Raw genomic sequence first — 16,423 nt, 5'->3', positions numbered from 1 at the left:
GAAAATCGGATTTAAACCCCTAAAAAACCGGTTAATTTGCGTTCACACCAGGTTAAATAAAAACCGGTTTTTGAAAAACCGGTTGAAACCGCTAAATATAAGTCTGGTATGAACAGGGTCTTAGTAATGGTGATCCTCACTGCAGGGTTGGACAAGTCCCATTGCCCACTTGCCCAGGGCAAGTAAAAGTACAGTTTGGGCAAGTAAATATCCCCCTGTACTTGCCCGATTGGGCAAGTAAAGTTTTGGGATGTGGCATTATGCCCCAGTGTTTGGAGCAAAATCTCTCATCATTTTCCCATAATGTATTCCCATAATATGACTTTTTATCAGAGAACCATTTGAAAGTGTCAAACCTCCTTACTTTGGAAAATATCAAGCGTAGAACAATATAAAGTGCTGAGTTAACTGACAAAAATTTCTTTGCGGTAAAAATGTATGAAATAGGTCGTTTATATTTTGCATTGGGCAAGTAAAAAGTTGGTTCGGGCAAGTAGAAATGACCATGTGCTTGCCCGATGGGGCAAGTGTATTTTTGAAAACTTGTCCAACCCTGCACTGGTCAGGATAATATTGACTGGAAGAGGCATCAATATATTACTTAAGGCAGAAAATCAATTCAATGGACATCATAAAATATTACCTGTAGTACAAGTAAATGACACTTGCAGCCTCCAAGGTGGTATACGTATTGATTCAACCATTCCCAAATACATCAGAATGTCTAAGTTAAATGTGTGTTTATAGATCTGAAAAATGAATTAAGAAGTACTTTTGCTGTTGTGGTTTGCCTTGTGGTCCTGAAATGACAACTGATAAGGGATCACATGGTAGGAACTACAAATTAGTACAATGTTGGTAGGAGCTACAATGTTGGTGCTGCACACAAACAGGCTGTCCACATGGTACATGGTACCAGTGTTGTTCTGTCATAGGCACACTGTGGTAACAACTGTTCACACACAGATGTGGTCTCTTACTCTTACAGTACTTACACCAACAAGTGCAACTGATGGTGCTGCACAATGACTGCAAAATGAATTTGAAAACAAAAAGAACCATACAAAAGGCACATAACAAAAACATTATATTAATAGAGGGAACCTTGATTAGGACAAGACAAATTACATTCTAGCAGTACATATCTAACAAAATATAACAATTAAACAAAAAAATTTCATCCTTCTTTTTTATTTTTTAGTTAAAGAGCTACTATACTCTTACCTGAATACAGTCAGCAGATACTGTACAAGACGGTAGTACATTGCAACCTGCATATCTAAAATAAGCTATGAGTATGAACCTAAAAACAGGAAAACACACACATTCTGGTGTCAGCTAGTCTCATATCATATTCCAGTGGTGTTTTTACACTGCTTTTGCAAAAAGCTATGAAAATAAAAACTGGATTAAGCAAACTCTCTAACCTGAATATAGCTACCGCTGTAGCTTTGGTGTACCTGGACACAGCTTACTCCTCTACAGGGCTCTAGTCCAGTAATCCTTTTGCTCCTTGTCTCAGCTGTTACACAGCCACTATAAGCCACTACCAGTAGTTTACTTAGTACTCCCAGCCTGGCCTGCCTGGCAACATGTGTTCAGCCATAACATAGCCATAATCATCATAACAGCATTTGTGAATTTCACTTGTGGGCCTTGGGATTATTAAAATGTTACTGGGGAGACTTCAGGGGCATTCCAAAACAAGCCCTGGTGCTTGCTGGCCACTTGACAAGCACAGGAGGACCACTTGTTGTGTGGTTGAAATCATTTCCTGCAAAGCTACACTGGTAACGTCAACATGGCGTTGCCTTTGTTTGGGTTTGATCCACGGAGCCTAGCACTGAACAGGACATCCTTTCATTCACATTATGAAATATGTACAAAGCTTTGATTGAGTTAGGATACACCCTTAAACATTAGGCTCTGTCCATAAAGCACACTGACACCTACCTAAAAAATTATAGATTTTTCTAGTGCCATTATCAAACCAACGTTTGAACAAGCCATTCAAAGGGAGCACATTGAAAAAGTTCTCATTGGCTCCAGGCTCCTAAAAAAGTATTTAATGATCAAGACATTTCCTAAAGATTTTTAGAGCAAATTCTTATTTCACCAAGTTACAACGCTATATAACATGAGATACAATGTGGATCTGAAACTGCTTGGCTCTATTCAACATCATTGAGGTGAGGAAATTTGTCTAATAAGGTTTACAAGTATGGTACTACATGTAATTACTAAACAGATAAGAGGTCTCACTGTCTCAGTGCAAACAAAGCCTGTTATTGTGGCCTAATAGGGTATTTAAGGGATGCTTCCATTATTGAAGCATATCTAATGTCAACAAGGCACACTCCTCTTTTAAAACCAACAGTTAGGCTTTCAAGTATAGATGACAGCAACGAATAAGATGGCAACACACCTGTATCAGTTACTCCTCTGTAAGGTTAATTCTAAAACAATGGACACACTGTATACATAATGCTTTGAAAAACCCAGTCATTTGACAGATACATTTATCTGATTTTATTTACACATAAAAGGATGGCTAAGAAATATCCTCGCAAGCAGAAAGTTAGTTATATCTATCAGTCATGAAGTGTTACAACCTTGTATCCCACTTTCTTACAGAGGGGAACAGATTGGAAACTAGCTCTCGTTCAGCTTTGGGTGTGTAAAAGCTCCTACATATGGATTTGTAGTCAGGATATGTGTAAAAATGGACATCTAACACATGAACAGAGAAAGCCAATACCAAGTGATTTTGATTTGTTCTTATCAGAACTTCTAAAACCCTGCCAAGTACTCTAAGACTGCATAGCCTTAGCCAATGTGTAAGGAAGAAATTTTATGAAAAGGAACCATGGAAATTGGGTCATTTGTCCTTTTCACATTCCTGAATAAACAGCAGGTGTTGATGTTTGTTTGGTACTGACTCTTTAGCTCCAAGGAACCCTAAAACCACTTTTTATATGGGACATTTTTGTCTCTTGGAGATGCAGTTAGTTCCTGTGATCTGACTTGTATCCATTTAAAACATACAAAGATCCTGTCGCACTGCCATACACATGTTCAAAGGACAATCATAAGAAGGATTTGTCTACAGAAAGTCATAACGAAATACAGTAAATCAGGAACAAGTTGTTTTGACTCGAGTAACAAAAAAGAGAAAAAACTAAACTTTGACATTTGATTAATAATGATACATTTACAATGTCTTTACGTGTCTGGCACATTTGGGTCCTATGAGTGTAAATACAGGTGACATAATATCAAACCTTGACCTTTGTACAGTGAACATTGCAGAACATTACAAAATATTGCTCTGGTTTCAAAACAGTTACTTTAAAAAAACTTTTAAAGGGACTTCTGACATTCAAAACAAATTATATCAAACCAAAATATTTCTACTATTTGTCTATATTTTTCATTCAAGGTAATACTAAACCAGATAATTAATATCCAACTTATCAAATTGTTATGTATGTCTCCTTCCTTACATCAATACATGGTACCCTTAGGATTTCAAAAGCGACCCCCTTAAAATCAACTGAGTGGTATAGATTATCTGTCTGTTAGGCATCCGATTCACGTGATGTAATGTTCTAGAAATTTCTTTGAAAATATCTAATTGATGTAAGTTAAATGTTGTCCAGTTGAGTTACTAGTAATTAGGAAGGTTTGCTAAATTGCAAAGTACTGGTCAGTCATCACTACAGGTGTGGTTCCTCCATACACTTACTCATATGGTTTATGAGGTATGTGACTCTGACACTTAGTAACAGGTTACAATTCAAATCTCTACTCTAGCGTTCTCCCAGTGTTCCATGAACAATGCTCAATGCAACGTAACGTCGTCAGTCCTAAAAAAACAAACATAATGTTACCTGTAGATCCGAAAACTGTGGGAAACAGTACACTCCAAGAGTTATTTGACGACAGGGCTGACAACCATGAACTACACAAGAGAAAACTACTTATCATGTCACACCACTGTGCTTATTCCGCTTTGTGGCACCGCTGTGGCTTAATGCTCTTTTCAGGTCTAATCGTCAGAGCGTTATAGAGGGGGGGCAGTGAAAGTGACGTCATGCGTGCCCACACTGTGGTGTAAAGTGCAAACAACATTCCAGCGAGGCCTGGGACGCCCCTACCGTGGACGTATGTGTGTTAGCAGGTGACAGATCCTCACACAGTTATCATCGACATGTTGTACATACTAGTAGGTAACCTTACCTAAAATGTCACAGTCATGTAGGACAGCAGTGCTAAAAGCTTATGCTATGGCATTTACAAATATTTGTACCTGGGAAGTGGGGGAGCGAATATTACAAACAACTGCAACAGCATGCATGTTTTTAACGTAAAAACTGTGAAAATGCAGTACATTTGCGAAGTACCACCCACACCAACCCCGCACCCTCCTCACCCGCCCCCGGGTCAAATGCGGGTACTGGTGTTAAACTTGGGGGGTCCTGCCCCCCTCCCCCATTCTTGCCAACACGCCACTGTCATGACTGTATACATGTAACGTTACTAGTATAAAACAAAGCTCTTTAGTACACTTCAGTAGTGTTCATGCGTTCAACAACGTCGTTTTGGTTCTTCATAGTTAGGTGGTGAAATTTACGCTATAAGCTATAAGCTCCTTGCATATGACGTAAAACATCGTCGTAGGAAAATATGCTTGTCAGCATCATGCCAGGGCCAAAATAAACTTTGCAACTTGTTGCTTGACCGTATTTTTTCTGGCGAATGTTGTGACCACACATTAATTGATCAACGAACTATTACAAGTATAGTGATTGAATGTAGCAAGACGTGTTCTTGAAGCAGATGGCATATAACGTTAAATTGGGTGCTCATTTTGCAAGCATTTTCAAGGTCTATCTTACGCTGGTTTTGGAAGGTCGTTATATTTTAGATAACATACAAAAAAACTTGCACAAAGACGTGTAAACACGACCTACAGCCACTCATCTGCATAGGGATTACCGGTACTGATCACCAAACCTACCGTCCTCATGAAATCCCAGACTTCAGACAAGCATGTCTTGGTCGCTTGAGTTTTGATCTTCGTCTGCCAGATTTGTAAAATGGTGGCAACATCAGCTCGGCCGCTGATTGGTCGGATGTTCGGGCATGTGTTCTGCGTCACAGCGCGCGAAGTTCAGATTCAGATTCTCAAAGCAGATGTTTGGATGGCAACACATTCCTTACCTTAGACCTTAGTTCCTCCTGTGCCTGGTGGCACATCGGGCAGCAAGCGTCCACTTCTTTTTGTCAGCAGCCGCTGTCTCCGCCTCCTCCCAGGGGATGTTTGCCCTTCTTAGATCGTCTTGGAAGGTCCTGCGCCATGTGTGTTTCGGCCTTCCCCTCTTTCTTGAGGAAAGACATTCACGTTACTAAAATTGCTGCAACGTGTGTTGTATCTAAAATCTGTGCCTTCAGTGCATATTAGATGTCTAAGCTGTTGTTGCATGCGACGGATATGTCTGAAAAATCGTTGATATGCATGGAAAAAAATAATACTAACGTTTATGATAACGTTAGTAGTAATGTAATGTGCCTCTCTGGAAGAACCGAACATCTAATGTTTCGTTCAAGTTGTTCTGTAAGCCGTTCTTTGGAACGCTGTGTTGTCACGCCAACGAGATCACAGGAAAGGACTGAGCAAAACCATGACTGAGAGGACGAGAAGTGACATATCATCAGACGTGTCTGACGTGGTCATCAGTGAGCAGACTGAACGTCAGGAGGAGGACTTGGCGCAAAGACGGTAGATAAACGGACAAACACCACGGAAAAGATTCACATTTTTTCAAAACTCGTTTAGGCCGAAAATAATTCTGTTCAGTTGACGGCCAACAATCTGGAGATATTTTTTAAATCCTAAGTTAACTGGTAAATGACGTGTCGGACAAAGATTGGTTGGAAGGCTGTGTCAGTTCACCGGGTTGTTATTTCAGACACACTTACTCAGTCGGTTTACTTTTCCCATAACACGCGACGTTCAACAAATCATTGACTCCAATAGGATGCCAGCATTTCATCATTTCATAATGTCCCTACAGACAGATAAGGAGCGGTCTAAACTGGACTAACCTCCTACTTGACCGAATACTGTACTCTTTCGCCCGATCTCAAGTACGCTGTCGCGATCAAGAAAGGTCTCGGGTCTTCCTAGTCTTCAGACGGCCTGGGGAACATCTATGGTAAGAAGGCACATCTCTCTCCGTATGGAGAAAATAACTACAGTTGATGACAGTGGTCTAGAAGTAGAGCTGTACAAGAGATCCATTCGTGAAGTGAGTGAACTCAGTGAAGATGATACAAAAATTACAGTCACCGTCATTGCTAACTAATTGAGAGCTTCAAACGAACAATTGAGCTGTTCGCATTCTGCAATCAAGTGGCATGTAGCTCATGCACCATTCGATCGGGGTTTTCGTCCTATGACGTGGCCGGAGATACTATTCGCTGTGTATTGTTCTTATGAGGAAGACAATGTGAATGTCACTGGCCAAGTTAGTAAGATAGAGCTAGATCGATATCGAGATATATGTTTACTATTATCTTACAAACCTTCGCCTGTCTCACACCTGACACCCAATGGGCGGTTTCTAGTTCAATAACGTCTCCTTTCTGTTACCTCAGGGTATGTCTCAGCGTGGCAAAACATTTGCACCTGAGTTGACTACAAGGTTGGTCGTTCACGATGTTGTGTCTTCGAGTTTATAGATTGCCAGGTTTCAAGAACACCATGTCTTTTGTGATATGACGTCACAACCTGCGTAGATCTTCTTTTTAAACACTATTCAAAATACAATCTGCAAAATAATCCACCGTAGAGGACTCGAAACGGACAAGCGTACGAATGAGCAATGAAGAATCATAAGGTCAATATTTCATAGAAGTTTCTTTTCAGCGTCTACGTTTTTGGCTGCGGCACCAGAAAAGGCTATGAGATAGACTGTTACCGTTTCATCACATCGTGTCAAGTGCTACATGAATGAGGTAATATGACCTTGTGTCTGTTCCTTACGAATCAGGGAGGACGAAAGAGATGAGCCTGGCGCTTCTGATGTTGCGACATCAGCTGAAACGGAAGAGGGTAGAGGAAGGACATCAGCTGATCTGGGAGATGACTACAAAGAGCAGGGTTAGTGGACCTGTTGTCATAGTTACCATAATCTCCTGATAGCCGTTAGGGGGATTGCATAGTCTACTGGCCGTTAATTGTTCCATATGCAGCTACAACATCTGCCTGATCGAGTATTCGTCACCTGGCCGACTTAAATACATGTAATGCAAAGGGTCATTTGGAAGAAAATCATTTGTAAGAAAAGTAAGATTACGGCTTAAAGACTGTAAATAAATAATGATGTTGAAATATGGGCACTATATCATAGTTTGACAAAGCATGGTTATAGGTGCCAGTGTTTCAAAATCTCACTTCATTGTGCATCACAAAGACCACAAAATGTCAAAATCATAGCTCTTACATTTTTTAATTCGAGAACTGCAGCATAATAATGAACAACTACGACTTGGAGTTTGCCAATTGTGAATCTACTGTTGCTTCAGTACCATTGATACGTCATAAATCAGATTCGCAACTGACAACCCAGGCTTATTTTTGACCTACATGTATTCTTACAATCCCCTCTCTTGCACATCATGTTCGAAGCTCCATGGCTGCTGCTGCCGCGTTTCGCAGACCAACCTCGACTGTTTTCACTATCAGCCCACCGTGATCAGCCATAAAAGCAGATACGTCACAAAGCACAGCCTAGATAGAAGCTAATACTTCAACATAGAACTTCCGCGACTTTTGTATTGTGCATGTGAGCTTTTAAAAAACGACACGCTAAATTTGAGGAGGCAGCACTAAAGAAATTACAATGTAGTTGCTATAAGTACGACCGTAAGGGGTCCTTCTCTATTAGCGAATGAACGCGTTCTAAAGCACCGGCCCTTTTATGCAGCAACTCCCCGATCTGGTGATGGAATGGAAGGAGCAGTTAGATTGAATGTCCTCGGCATATTTAGAGTAAGGGGTAAGAACACTGAGGATTAAACATATAGATTTAACGCCTTCATGTGAAAATGGTCTGCTTGAAAGCACCTGTAGCAATTCGGCAAACGTAGGGTCGCTGAAGCTCGTCCTTAGTAGGATTCCTGAACCCCCGGGGACCCTGCGGGCCGCGGTTCTCGAAGGTACCGAGGCGGTCGTTTTTGCCCCAATGGTTGAGGGTCGGTTTTCTCTGGCCATAAAAGCTGGTCGACCCTTGAATATAGCTTAGGAAGGCGTTGGCATTAGCGTCTTGTGAGATGGTACCACCGTCTCTCTGGCAGGCCCAGGAGTCCATGTGTGTACGAAACAATTTGTAGCATGCTCCATACCACTTCGTGTAGCCTTCGAGACAACCTGCTGAAAAGAAAAGAAAAGAATAGAGCTAATATATGCATACTCGGAGTAGTGATGTTGAAAGAGTGCCAAATTTTAAAAAGGGTATACGTAGTATCTTCCTTGTAACGTTTCAAGTTTTATGTGAACATATGTAAGTATTGTTTTAGAGTGCGTGTAAGAATGTAGCCATATGTAAGTAAGTATGAGTTTGTGAGTGTGTGCGTATCCAGGCAGTATCAATTTGTCAGCAACATTTTATTAGCACTGGCACCTTCCAATAATGCATATGATCCAGAAGGACTTAAGGAACAGCACCAAGGGACTGCATTTATCTATCTATCAATCTTTGATTTCAGAGGAAACAGACCCTAAATGGGTGAAAAAGTTGAGGGGCCGTGGTTATGGAACTTAGTTAACGGCATTTTCGCCAAGTTTATGATTTTGCACATGATGACATAGTAGTGTCACCTTCGTAGGGCCTACGCTCTGTAGATATTTGCGGTCCAGTAAGGCATGGGCAGCTTCCTGGTCGACCAGGTGGGCCTTGAGGTCCTTGAGGGCCAGGTGCACCCCTTGGCCCCCATCTTCCCACAGGTCCAGGTGGCCCTGGAGGTCCAGCAGACCCACTGCCAGCCGGCCCCATGGCCCCCTTTTCTCCTGGAGGTCCAGGCGGCCCAGGGAACCCGACAGGCCCAGGGCAAACTGACCCAATGTGTCCCCTTTCCCCGGGGGATCCAGAAGACCCAGCAGACCCATTGCTAGCTGAGACCACGGGCCCCCTTCCCCCTGGGAATCCAGGAGACCCAGTTTGCCCGGCAGACCCAGGGGCAGCTGGTCCCATTGTTCCATTTTCTCCCGATCCCCGAAGTCCAGGGGGTCCAGCAGATCCATTGCTAACTGGGAGCATGGGAACCGGGGTTCCAGGCGCTCTGGGGGAACAGGCGGCCCGATAGATCCATTGCCAACTGCCCCGCTTTTCTCCAGGACAATCTTGGGACTCATGGAACCCGGCAGATCCATTGCTTGCTTGCCCCAGGAGACCCCTTTCCCCCGAAGATCCGGGAGGTCTAGCAACTGACCCGGCAGGCCCTGAATGAAAGAAATATAGTTTTTTGTGCAAAAAGATTGTCAAAACCCCTGTAATGTTACAATCATGATCCCAACGTTAAATTCATGGCTCAGATTTATAACTATTTAACATAATAGATATAACAGAGGGGACGCTCGGTGAAATAGTCAATATTGTGACGGCCCTGTGATATCAGGGCATAACACTTACGTTCCAACGAGGGCACGAGTAGGTCCACGTCAGCCATCCTGTTTAGTTTGGCCACCTCTTTAGCAAGCTTTGCCATCTCACCAGACAGAGACGTAACTTTGACTATATTTGGAAAAGTGAAACTCAGTTGCAAAAATTGCAATTAATATATATCAAAGCGGGCTCTACATATTCTAGGTAACAAAATTGTGAGCAACTGTAACGAACTAAGAAAAAGAGTTTAGCCATCTTCATTGAAGGTTTCTCATTACTTATGAAAATAAATTGCTTATTTACAGTAATCATATCAGATAGGTCATACGACACACTAACAAGTTAAAATCGCACAAACAAGGGAGTTGGACACACTATGTAGACATGTGCGCACGCAATTGCCAATTGGTTTGAGATTGCTGCATGGATACCCCGGATGTGTCCGTGAGTAAGAACATTATTAAAATGTCCACGCGACGCATCATGCTTCACATCAGAGGAGGATGACAAAACAACGAAACGTACTGAAATGCAACGAGCCCTTTCCGATATCAAACTGGCGATCGTATTCAAGACACATGAAAACAAGCATTTTCAGTTGGAATCGAATCATGGATGAAAATTCTAAGAAATGATGAAAACTCAAGCCACTGTTTTAAAACTACTAAGTATTTAATTCTAAAGGCGATAAGCATCTTACCTGCAAAATACGACTGCAGTGCAACGGTGGCCAAAACAAACACAACGCCGGTGGTTTGTAACAATTTCTTGCAAAGGGTACGGCATTTCGTCTTGTCGTCTACATCATTGGTTCCTAAATCAAAAGAATGTGTTATGTTTCTCACCAGATCAAAAGCATGAAAGGGTACGTAAATGATAAAGCATCATACAGCCAAGGATAAACTTCATCTATATATTTAAGAACGCAGACAAAGCTTTTCATTTTCAAAATAATGGACATCAGCACCATGTCAGATTCCAGTGCTAACCTCCTCCGGTATTGCAATTTTCTCAACGCCGCCCCGTTGATTTTGGTTCACCGCCTACCATAATGCGTTTTGAATAATTATAAATTTTAACAGACCTTGAAACATATTTAAGAGGCAAACGATAGACATCATTTTGGCACACAGTACACGTAAGCCGAAATGACCAAAGTTCAAATGACCGAAAATATTAAAAGATAGACAACATTAGTATCCCACAACATGAGCAAGGACACGCCGTACCTCCGCTTGTGGGGATGTACATAGGGTTGAGCGTACGCGCAGACAGGTGCGCACGCCTCTGATGATTGGTCTCAGCTTGCGGCATGAGTGTGGTGCCTGGAGGAAGAGTACCAGAGTAATAGAAATAATGCAGTGTAGCAGATCGCCGCCGTACTAGCAAACGCGCACGAAAATACCGCCCGAGTAGAGTAGGTTATCACAACCCTTTAGAAAGACACAAAACAAAAACGACAGATTTGCATTAAAGAAAGTTTATTTTCTATAGCCTGGGCTGAGCTACGATCTATACCTATGGCTTCTCCACGGGCGCTGGGGACGAGCGTGAAGGGGGACGGCAAACTTCTTGGCAGGAGCGTGATTTATTTTTAGTCAGGCTAGATTATTAAACCAGGGATTTAGCCATTTCTACGATACGTTGTTACCAGTTGTTAAGTGATCACACACTGTTTACATACACTATACTGTTCTCAATCTGCAAAGTATAAAACTTCACGGAGAATTGTCGCCTATGGACACTTGTTTCTGTTCAAAACAGTCCAACAAATGTAAATGCATATATCAAAATTTATGTCAGAAACTATACTTTTCACATATTTGTAGAGAATGTAAGCATCACAAGGGCCATTGTACATTTGTCATGAAGGTCACATAGCGAGCACTTAATACGGGTACAAACCTCGAACTTAAGATACTGTATGTGACAAGAAGGCAAATGTTCTATTCGAATTTGATTTAGGATGATGATTTCAACAAGTCATACAAAGACTTCCCACCTTTTTCACCGCTGTGCTCCCGATGTCAGGTTTCTGGACAGCGAAAATCTGTACGTCCTACCCCGAGTAGGCCTTGTCGGTTTGAGCGTGGGTCGAGAGATGAGACGAAAAGCTATTCGTTCCCACACAAAGAAGGAACTTTGAGAAAGAAAACCGCCTTTGAGAGATTTGCATATCACACATACGCTTTCGGAGTCCAGTCCAGACCAATTTTTGAAGACTTATGTAATAATTGCTTTGGTCAGTAAATGTTGAAAACAGCCAACACGATTTCTTTTGTCAAAGGCAAGATAATTTCTTGATTTGACATTTGAACATTCAAATGTTGGTTAAGAATAGTTTTTCCGAAGAACTCAAACTGCAGTTTTATTGCTTAACGCAATGAATTGATCGCAATGAATTACATCAGTAGATATTCACGTATCAAACCAAATCAATACAGTTAAGGCAGTAAACGTACATACATTCATAGATACAGCATAATGGAGGGATTCATAATCAAGTCGCTACGAAACCAGGCCGTACACAAATAAGCTCATTACCCTCATGCAAATGTTAACAATAGATACCCACTGTTTTTTTAGCCAGCCGCCGGTAATACCAAACCCCTGCTTCAGAGCCTGCTTTGCAGCCTAGTGTTTAAACGTGTGACGTCTGTCCGTCTGTTTTATAGGGGGTGTTGAAGGACCACCAGCGGGATATACTCGAAGCCCGATGTAAGAACTAAATCTTTTCGCTTGCGTTTGTGTGTTGGCTTGTTTTGTCAAGAGGATACCTCTATTGGTGAATTAATAAATCTCGTGACATGCGTAAATGATGAACAGGAAGGACCTAGATGTAGGGTTGGGTAATCATGAACAAGACATAAAGTAAAACTACAGTGATTTGTCATATCGTAACCCACAACAGTTGTAGATGTAACCCGTTTATCATGTCGGTTGTTAAGATTACAAATAGTTGAGTAAGATAGATCCTTGTAAAAGGAGATAGTTAAACATGACCACAAGTAACTTTTTGTCTGTTTTATTTTTCCAGTTCTGTCGTAACGGAATATGCGTTAGCAGGTAAGGAGAACCTCATAATCAAGCCTACGAGAACTACAGTGCGTTTACGTTCGTGGTGTTTATCCAGTGGTGTTTTAAAATGTGCTACGTGTTAAATCTGTTTCACGTCTTTCGGTGCAGATTTCGCCGAGCAGTATAAAAGAGGTTCGTCGTTAGCCTCATCAACTAGGAGCAGCATGGTAAGTTTTTGTGCCTATCATAATGACACCCTCGTTGAAAAATATGTTTGATTGTGGTTGTAGTCTGAAGTCTATAGTCAGCTTACAACTTTCAACAGTTGAAATACAGAAATTGTTTCGATGATTATCCAGCTTTACAACTACATCTATGTCTACCCCACCTCTCATCCAACAGTCACAAGGCTCCTCGTTTTCTGGCTTCAGCGGACGCGGAAGCACTGGTGCCGGGAGCAGCATATCTTCCAGCGGCAGTGGTGAGTAACGTTAGCCCATGCGACTGTATGCTCTGATATCGTATCTATCTGTCATTGTGATATGATCCTCATCTACGCGTGCTCTTTCGGTACACGATAATTGGCAACATGGTCCACACGAATAGTCCTGCTGTCTATAGTTGTTACCTGATGAGTGTGTTTCTGCCAACACGAAATAATTGTCACGGTGGCTTTTGATGTGAGACGCATACGGTGGCGACTGGTCCGAAATCAAATGAGTATTCACACTAAAACCCCGCGATTCAAGCGTTGTTTACAGCGACAGAAAACACGACCCGATCGTATTTGGCGAAAGAATACGACAGGCCCTTGACTGATGCCTTATGTTCTAACAGTCCCGTTTCATTGTGTGTTCACAGAGGGTAGGACCCAAAGGCTCTCCAGCATGCTGAGAAAGCCCAACAGGTCCCTGGCGAAGGAACAGGCACTGAACGAGTTTTCGAAGGTACCGGTGTCTGAACGGCAATGAGACCTGCATCAGCAGGAAGCCGGTCTAGAACTATGTCAAAAGAACTATGTCACGATGATAGGAACATGATGGACTACTCGACTCACTCCAGTATGCGCTAGTCCCATTTGTTACAATTGTTTCATGGGAAATGTAAGGTAAAAACATGCTTACTTTCCGCAATGTTTGAATATCATTCTGCCATGTCTCTGTTATCCTCAGACTGACGAGCACCTGGCCTACATCCGGGATGAGGCATTGAAGAACCAAGTGGAGGTAAAGTTTTTATGCAGATACAATCTGCAGTTTCCTTACGTTTTGGTCACTGGCGGTGTGTACAATGCCGTCATTGATTTAACGTCACGTAGTTCTGTAAAGAACGAAAGAGTAGATCGCTTAAGTTATGTACATCGCCCATTTACGCGATTGCTTGTTAGAGGCAGACGTACTTGTAAATATCACAGTCTAACGTCACGATGTCGGGAATTTCAGCTGCCCATCGGACTTCTTATAACCATGAAGAAAGAGGTTCTGACTGTTGTACAAGAGACTGCAAAAGGTAAGGAACTCGGTACTGTCCTGGTGTCCAACACTTTCTCTTTTTACATAACCTACAAGTCCTCCTTAATAAAGCATCCTTGGATAAAACAACAATTCAACTATAAATTCAGTACCAAGGAGAAAACTGGAATGACAGAGGAAAGGCACAAGAGTTTGTGCCCAGTAACTTAAGTTTCACCACTCACATCTGTACATGCGCGTATTTTACGATTTACAACATTGGAAAAATGTAGTTCATTACGAGCTAGCTGTTTCCAGATTTGTGACAAAATATCATTAATAGAAATGTATGGTACTCATGCTGTTAAGGCCTTGTTCAATTATATGTAAATTATGTAACTCTGAACCTGCTGATTTCTGTCGTCCAGAGTACAAGAAGACTGTAGGGCCGCACCACAGGCTGACCATGGATGCTCTTCAACGAGTGGATGAACTTACAGAGGAAATTAAAAGAATGGGATTCTAGTCTTATGTATCACTGAAGCCTGTGTGTTTTAGCTCGGATATTTAACTAATATCAATGTCTACCTAACACATTATCAACCAAAACTGACGATGTTAGAAGTCAGGCTGTCCTGGTGAGTTTGTGTAATTCCTTTGAGCAAAGAATGATGAGAGGCACTACAAAACCAAACAAATGACAGGACATGCAGCCCCACATTCACTGCACTCTTTTATTGGCTTTATTGTCATTCAAATTTGACCCAGGAAATCACCCAATAAGATCATAATGTACATGTATCTCTATCTTTTATAGGAAAGATTACAGATGCTTGTTACATGCCTGTGATTTTCTCAATAAGATTCAACAGCCTGTGACTTATCTAAAAAATACAGCTCCATTGCTGGACCCAGAGATATTAAATCTACAGTGTTGACACGACAAAATATCAAGTACTTCATCATTGTTGGACATTCACATAGAATCTACAATATGTACAGAACCAACATTGTCATCTCTATTTTTATTACATCACCCTCACTACTATCTCCATGAATTAATTATTACTTGCATCTTCATTTTCAGCATAAAGACTGCTCGATTTGCCATATTTCAGTGAAAGTGCCTCATTGTTCAATACATAAAGTGCCTCATCGTTCAATACATAAAATATCATCTCCATCAATCAATCGATCAATCAATCAATCGATCGATCAATCAATCAATTAATCAATCAATCGATCGATCGATCAATCAATCAATCAATCAATCAATCATATCTAAGTAATTCCTTCTCCAAAAAATGTGCATACAAGATCTGTATTATTGTAAGTTTATAAAAAAGCCGACGTGTGTCAAAATATGCTTAGAATTATCACTCTCCAGCTTACTAGTGCCAAACATGCATATGCTAACTAACTCAATTCCCAACTTGATACTGTGTAATATCTTGGATGGAAGAAAGGACTCTTTGGCCTTTTTGATACAACACACAATCCAAAAAAAATTGACAATCGAACAAAAATCTAAAACTAAACCAGTACCAATATCAAGGCAAGCTTACCAGTACACCTGCATAGAGTTGTAAAAATGCTACACATACAGTCATGGTCTCAGTCCGTTTTCTCCTATTTTGCAGATAATATTACATGTGTATGTGCATTTAGATTGATATAAAACCATTATCACTGACATGTAAGATTCTCTAAAAATATACGAATGTAACAAAAAGGAATGTGTCATGGATTTTAAAGCCCTTTACAATACAATAATAAGTTCATTGCACTTAAATGGTAGCCAGTAAAGCAGAAGGACAAGCTGTATTTACATGTACATGTTCAGTCTCCTTGATACAGCAAAAAGAGACACTTGGATGGGTCAATCCCAACCAACTACAAAAAACATCTAACAATTATGTATATATCCAACAACTGTAAGTTTGGGGCCGCATTGTAGAATGATACAGTTCCCTGTAACCACGCATATGTGTAGATATGTAAATATTGTACGTTTTGGGAATGCATCTATGGCAGCGACACCTGTGCTACAGTGCAATGTGAACCAGTCAGAATTGCCTTGAGGAAGGTGACAGATGGTCACTGAAACATTGGCTGAATAAAAGACTTGGTTGTGTAAAAATAATGTCTTTACTCAGTGACTTACCAACCTGATGAAACTATTCACTGATACAAACAAGTATTCTCCATGTAACTATCACCAAAATGTCTGAAAGTGATCTTGAAATTGTGTGTTTGTTTTCACTTTTAGATGAAATAGAACTCTTT

At 41.2% G+C, this 16,423-nt stretch overlaps 2 protein-coding genes across 8 annotated transcripts in view; one reads left to right on the top strand and one right to left on the bottom strand.

The window, feature by feature from the left end:
* LOC109470239 (MAGUK p55 subfamily member 5-like) overlaps window positions 1-5,133 on the bottom strand; it is a 66,253-nt gene extending 61,120 nt beyond the window's left edge. The window contains exon 1 of one of the 3 annotated variants that reach the window (XM_019769084.1): window positions 5,021-5,133. Coding sequence is in view for 1 of the 3 variants with exons in the window: in XM_019769088.1 (XP_019624647.1) it covers window positions 5,021-5,029 (9 nt within the window). In the remaining 2 variants the exon portion in view is untranslated. Of the gene's footprint in view, window positions 1-3,890; window positions 3,983-5,020 lie in introns of those variants that run through there. The other 2 variants (XM_019769088.1, XM_019769085.1) reach the window with 2 other exon arrangements.
* The window catches only part of LOC109470266, a 23,387-nt gene that overhangs the window by 6,298 nt on the left and 666 nt on the right, over window positions 1-16,423 (top strand). Inside the window, exons 1-12 of one of the 5 annotated variants that reach the window (XR_002140241.1) lie at window positions 5,662-5,782; window positions 6,152-6,218; window positions 6,661-6,707; window positions 7,056-7,165; window positions 12,344-12,386; window positions 12,706-12,734; window positions 12,855-12,913; window positions 13,089-13,167; window positions 13,548-13,633; window positions 13,859-13,912; window positions 14,129-14,195; window positions 14,566-15,260. Coding sequence is in view for 4 of the 5 variants with exons in the window: in XM_019769144.1 (XP_019624703.1) it covers window positions 5,685-5,782; window positions 6,152-6,218; window positions 6,661-6,707; window positions 7,056-7,165; window positions 12,344-12,386; window positions 12,706-12,734; window positions 12,855-12,913; window positions 13,089-13,167; window positions 13,548-13,633; window positions 13,859-13,912; window positions 14,129-14,195; window positions 14,566-14,663 (837 nt within the window). In the remaining variant the exon portion in view is untranslated. Of the gene's footprint in view, window positions 1-4,131; window positions 4,181-5,661; window positions 5,783-6,151; window positions 6,219-6,660; window positions 6,708-7,055; window positions 7,166-12,343; window positions 12,387-12,705; window positions 12,735-12,854; window positions 12,914-13,088; window positions 13,168-13,547; window positions 13,634-13,858; window positions 13,913-14,128; window positions 14,196-14,565; window positions 15,376-16,423 lie in introns of those variants that run through there. The other 4 variants (XM_019769144.1, XM_019769145.1, XM_019769146.1 and 1 more) reach the window with 4 other exon arrangements.

Source organism: Branchiostoma belcheri, unplaced genomic scaffold (genome assembly GCF_001625305.1).
Source record: "Branchiostoma belcheri isolate BF01 breed outbred unplaced genomic scaffold, Haploidv18h27 scaffold22, whole genome shotgun sequence".
In the NCBI taxonomy this organism is placed as follows: Eukaryota; Metazoa; Chordata; class Leptocardii; order Amphioxiformes; family Branchiostomatidae; genus Branchiostoma; species Branchiostoma belcheri.
The sequence above is the reverse complement of the archived record's forward strand: the minus strand, read 5'-3'. Positions and strand labels throughout refer to the sequence as shown.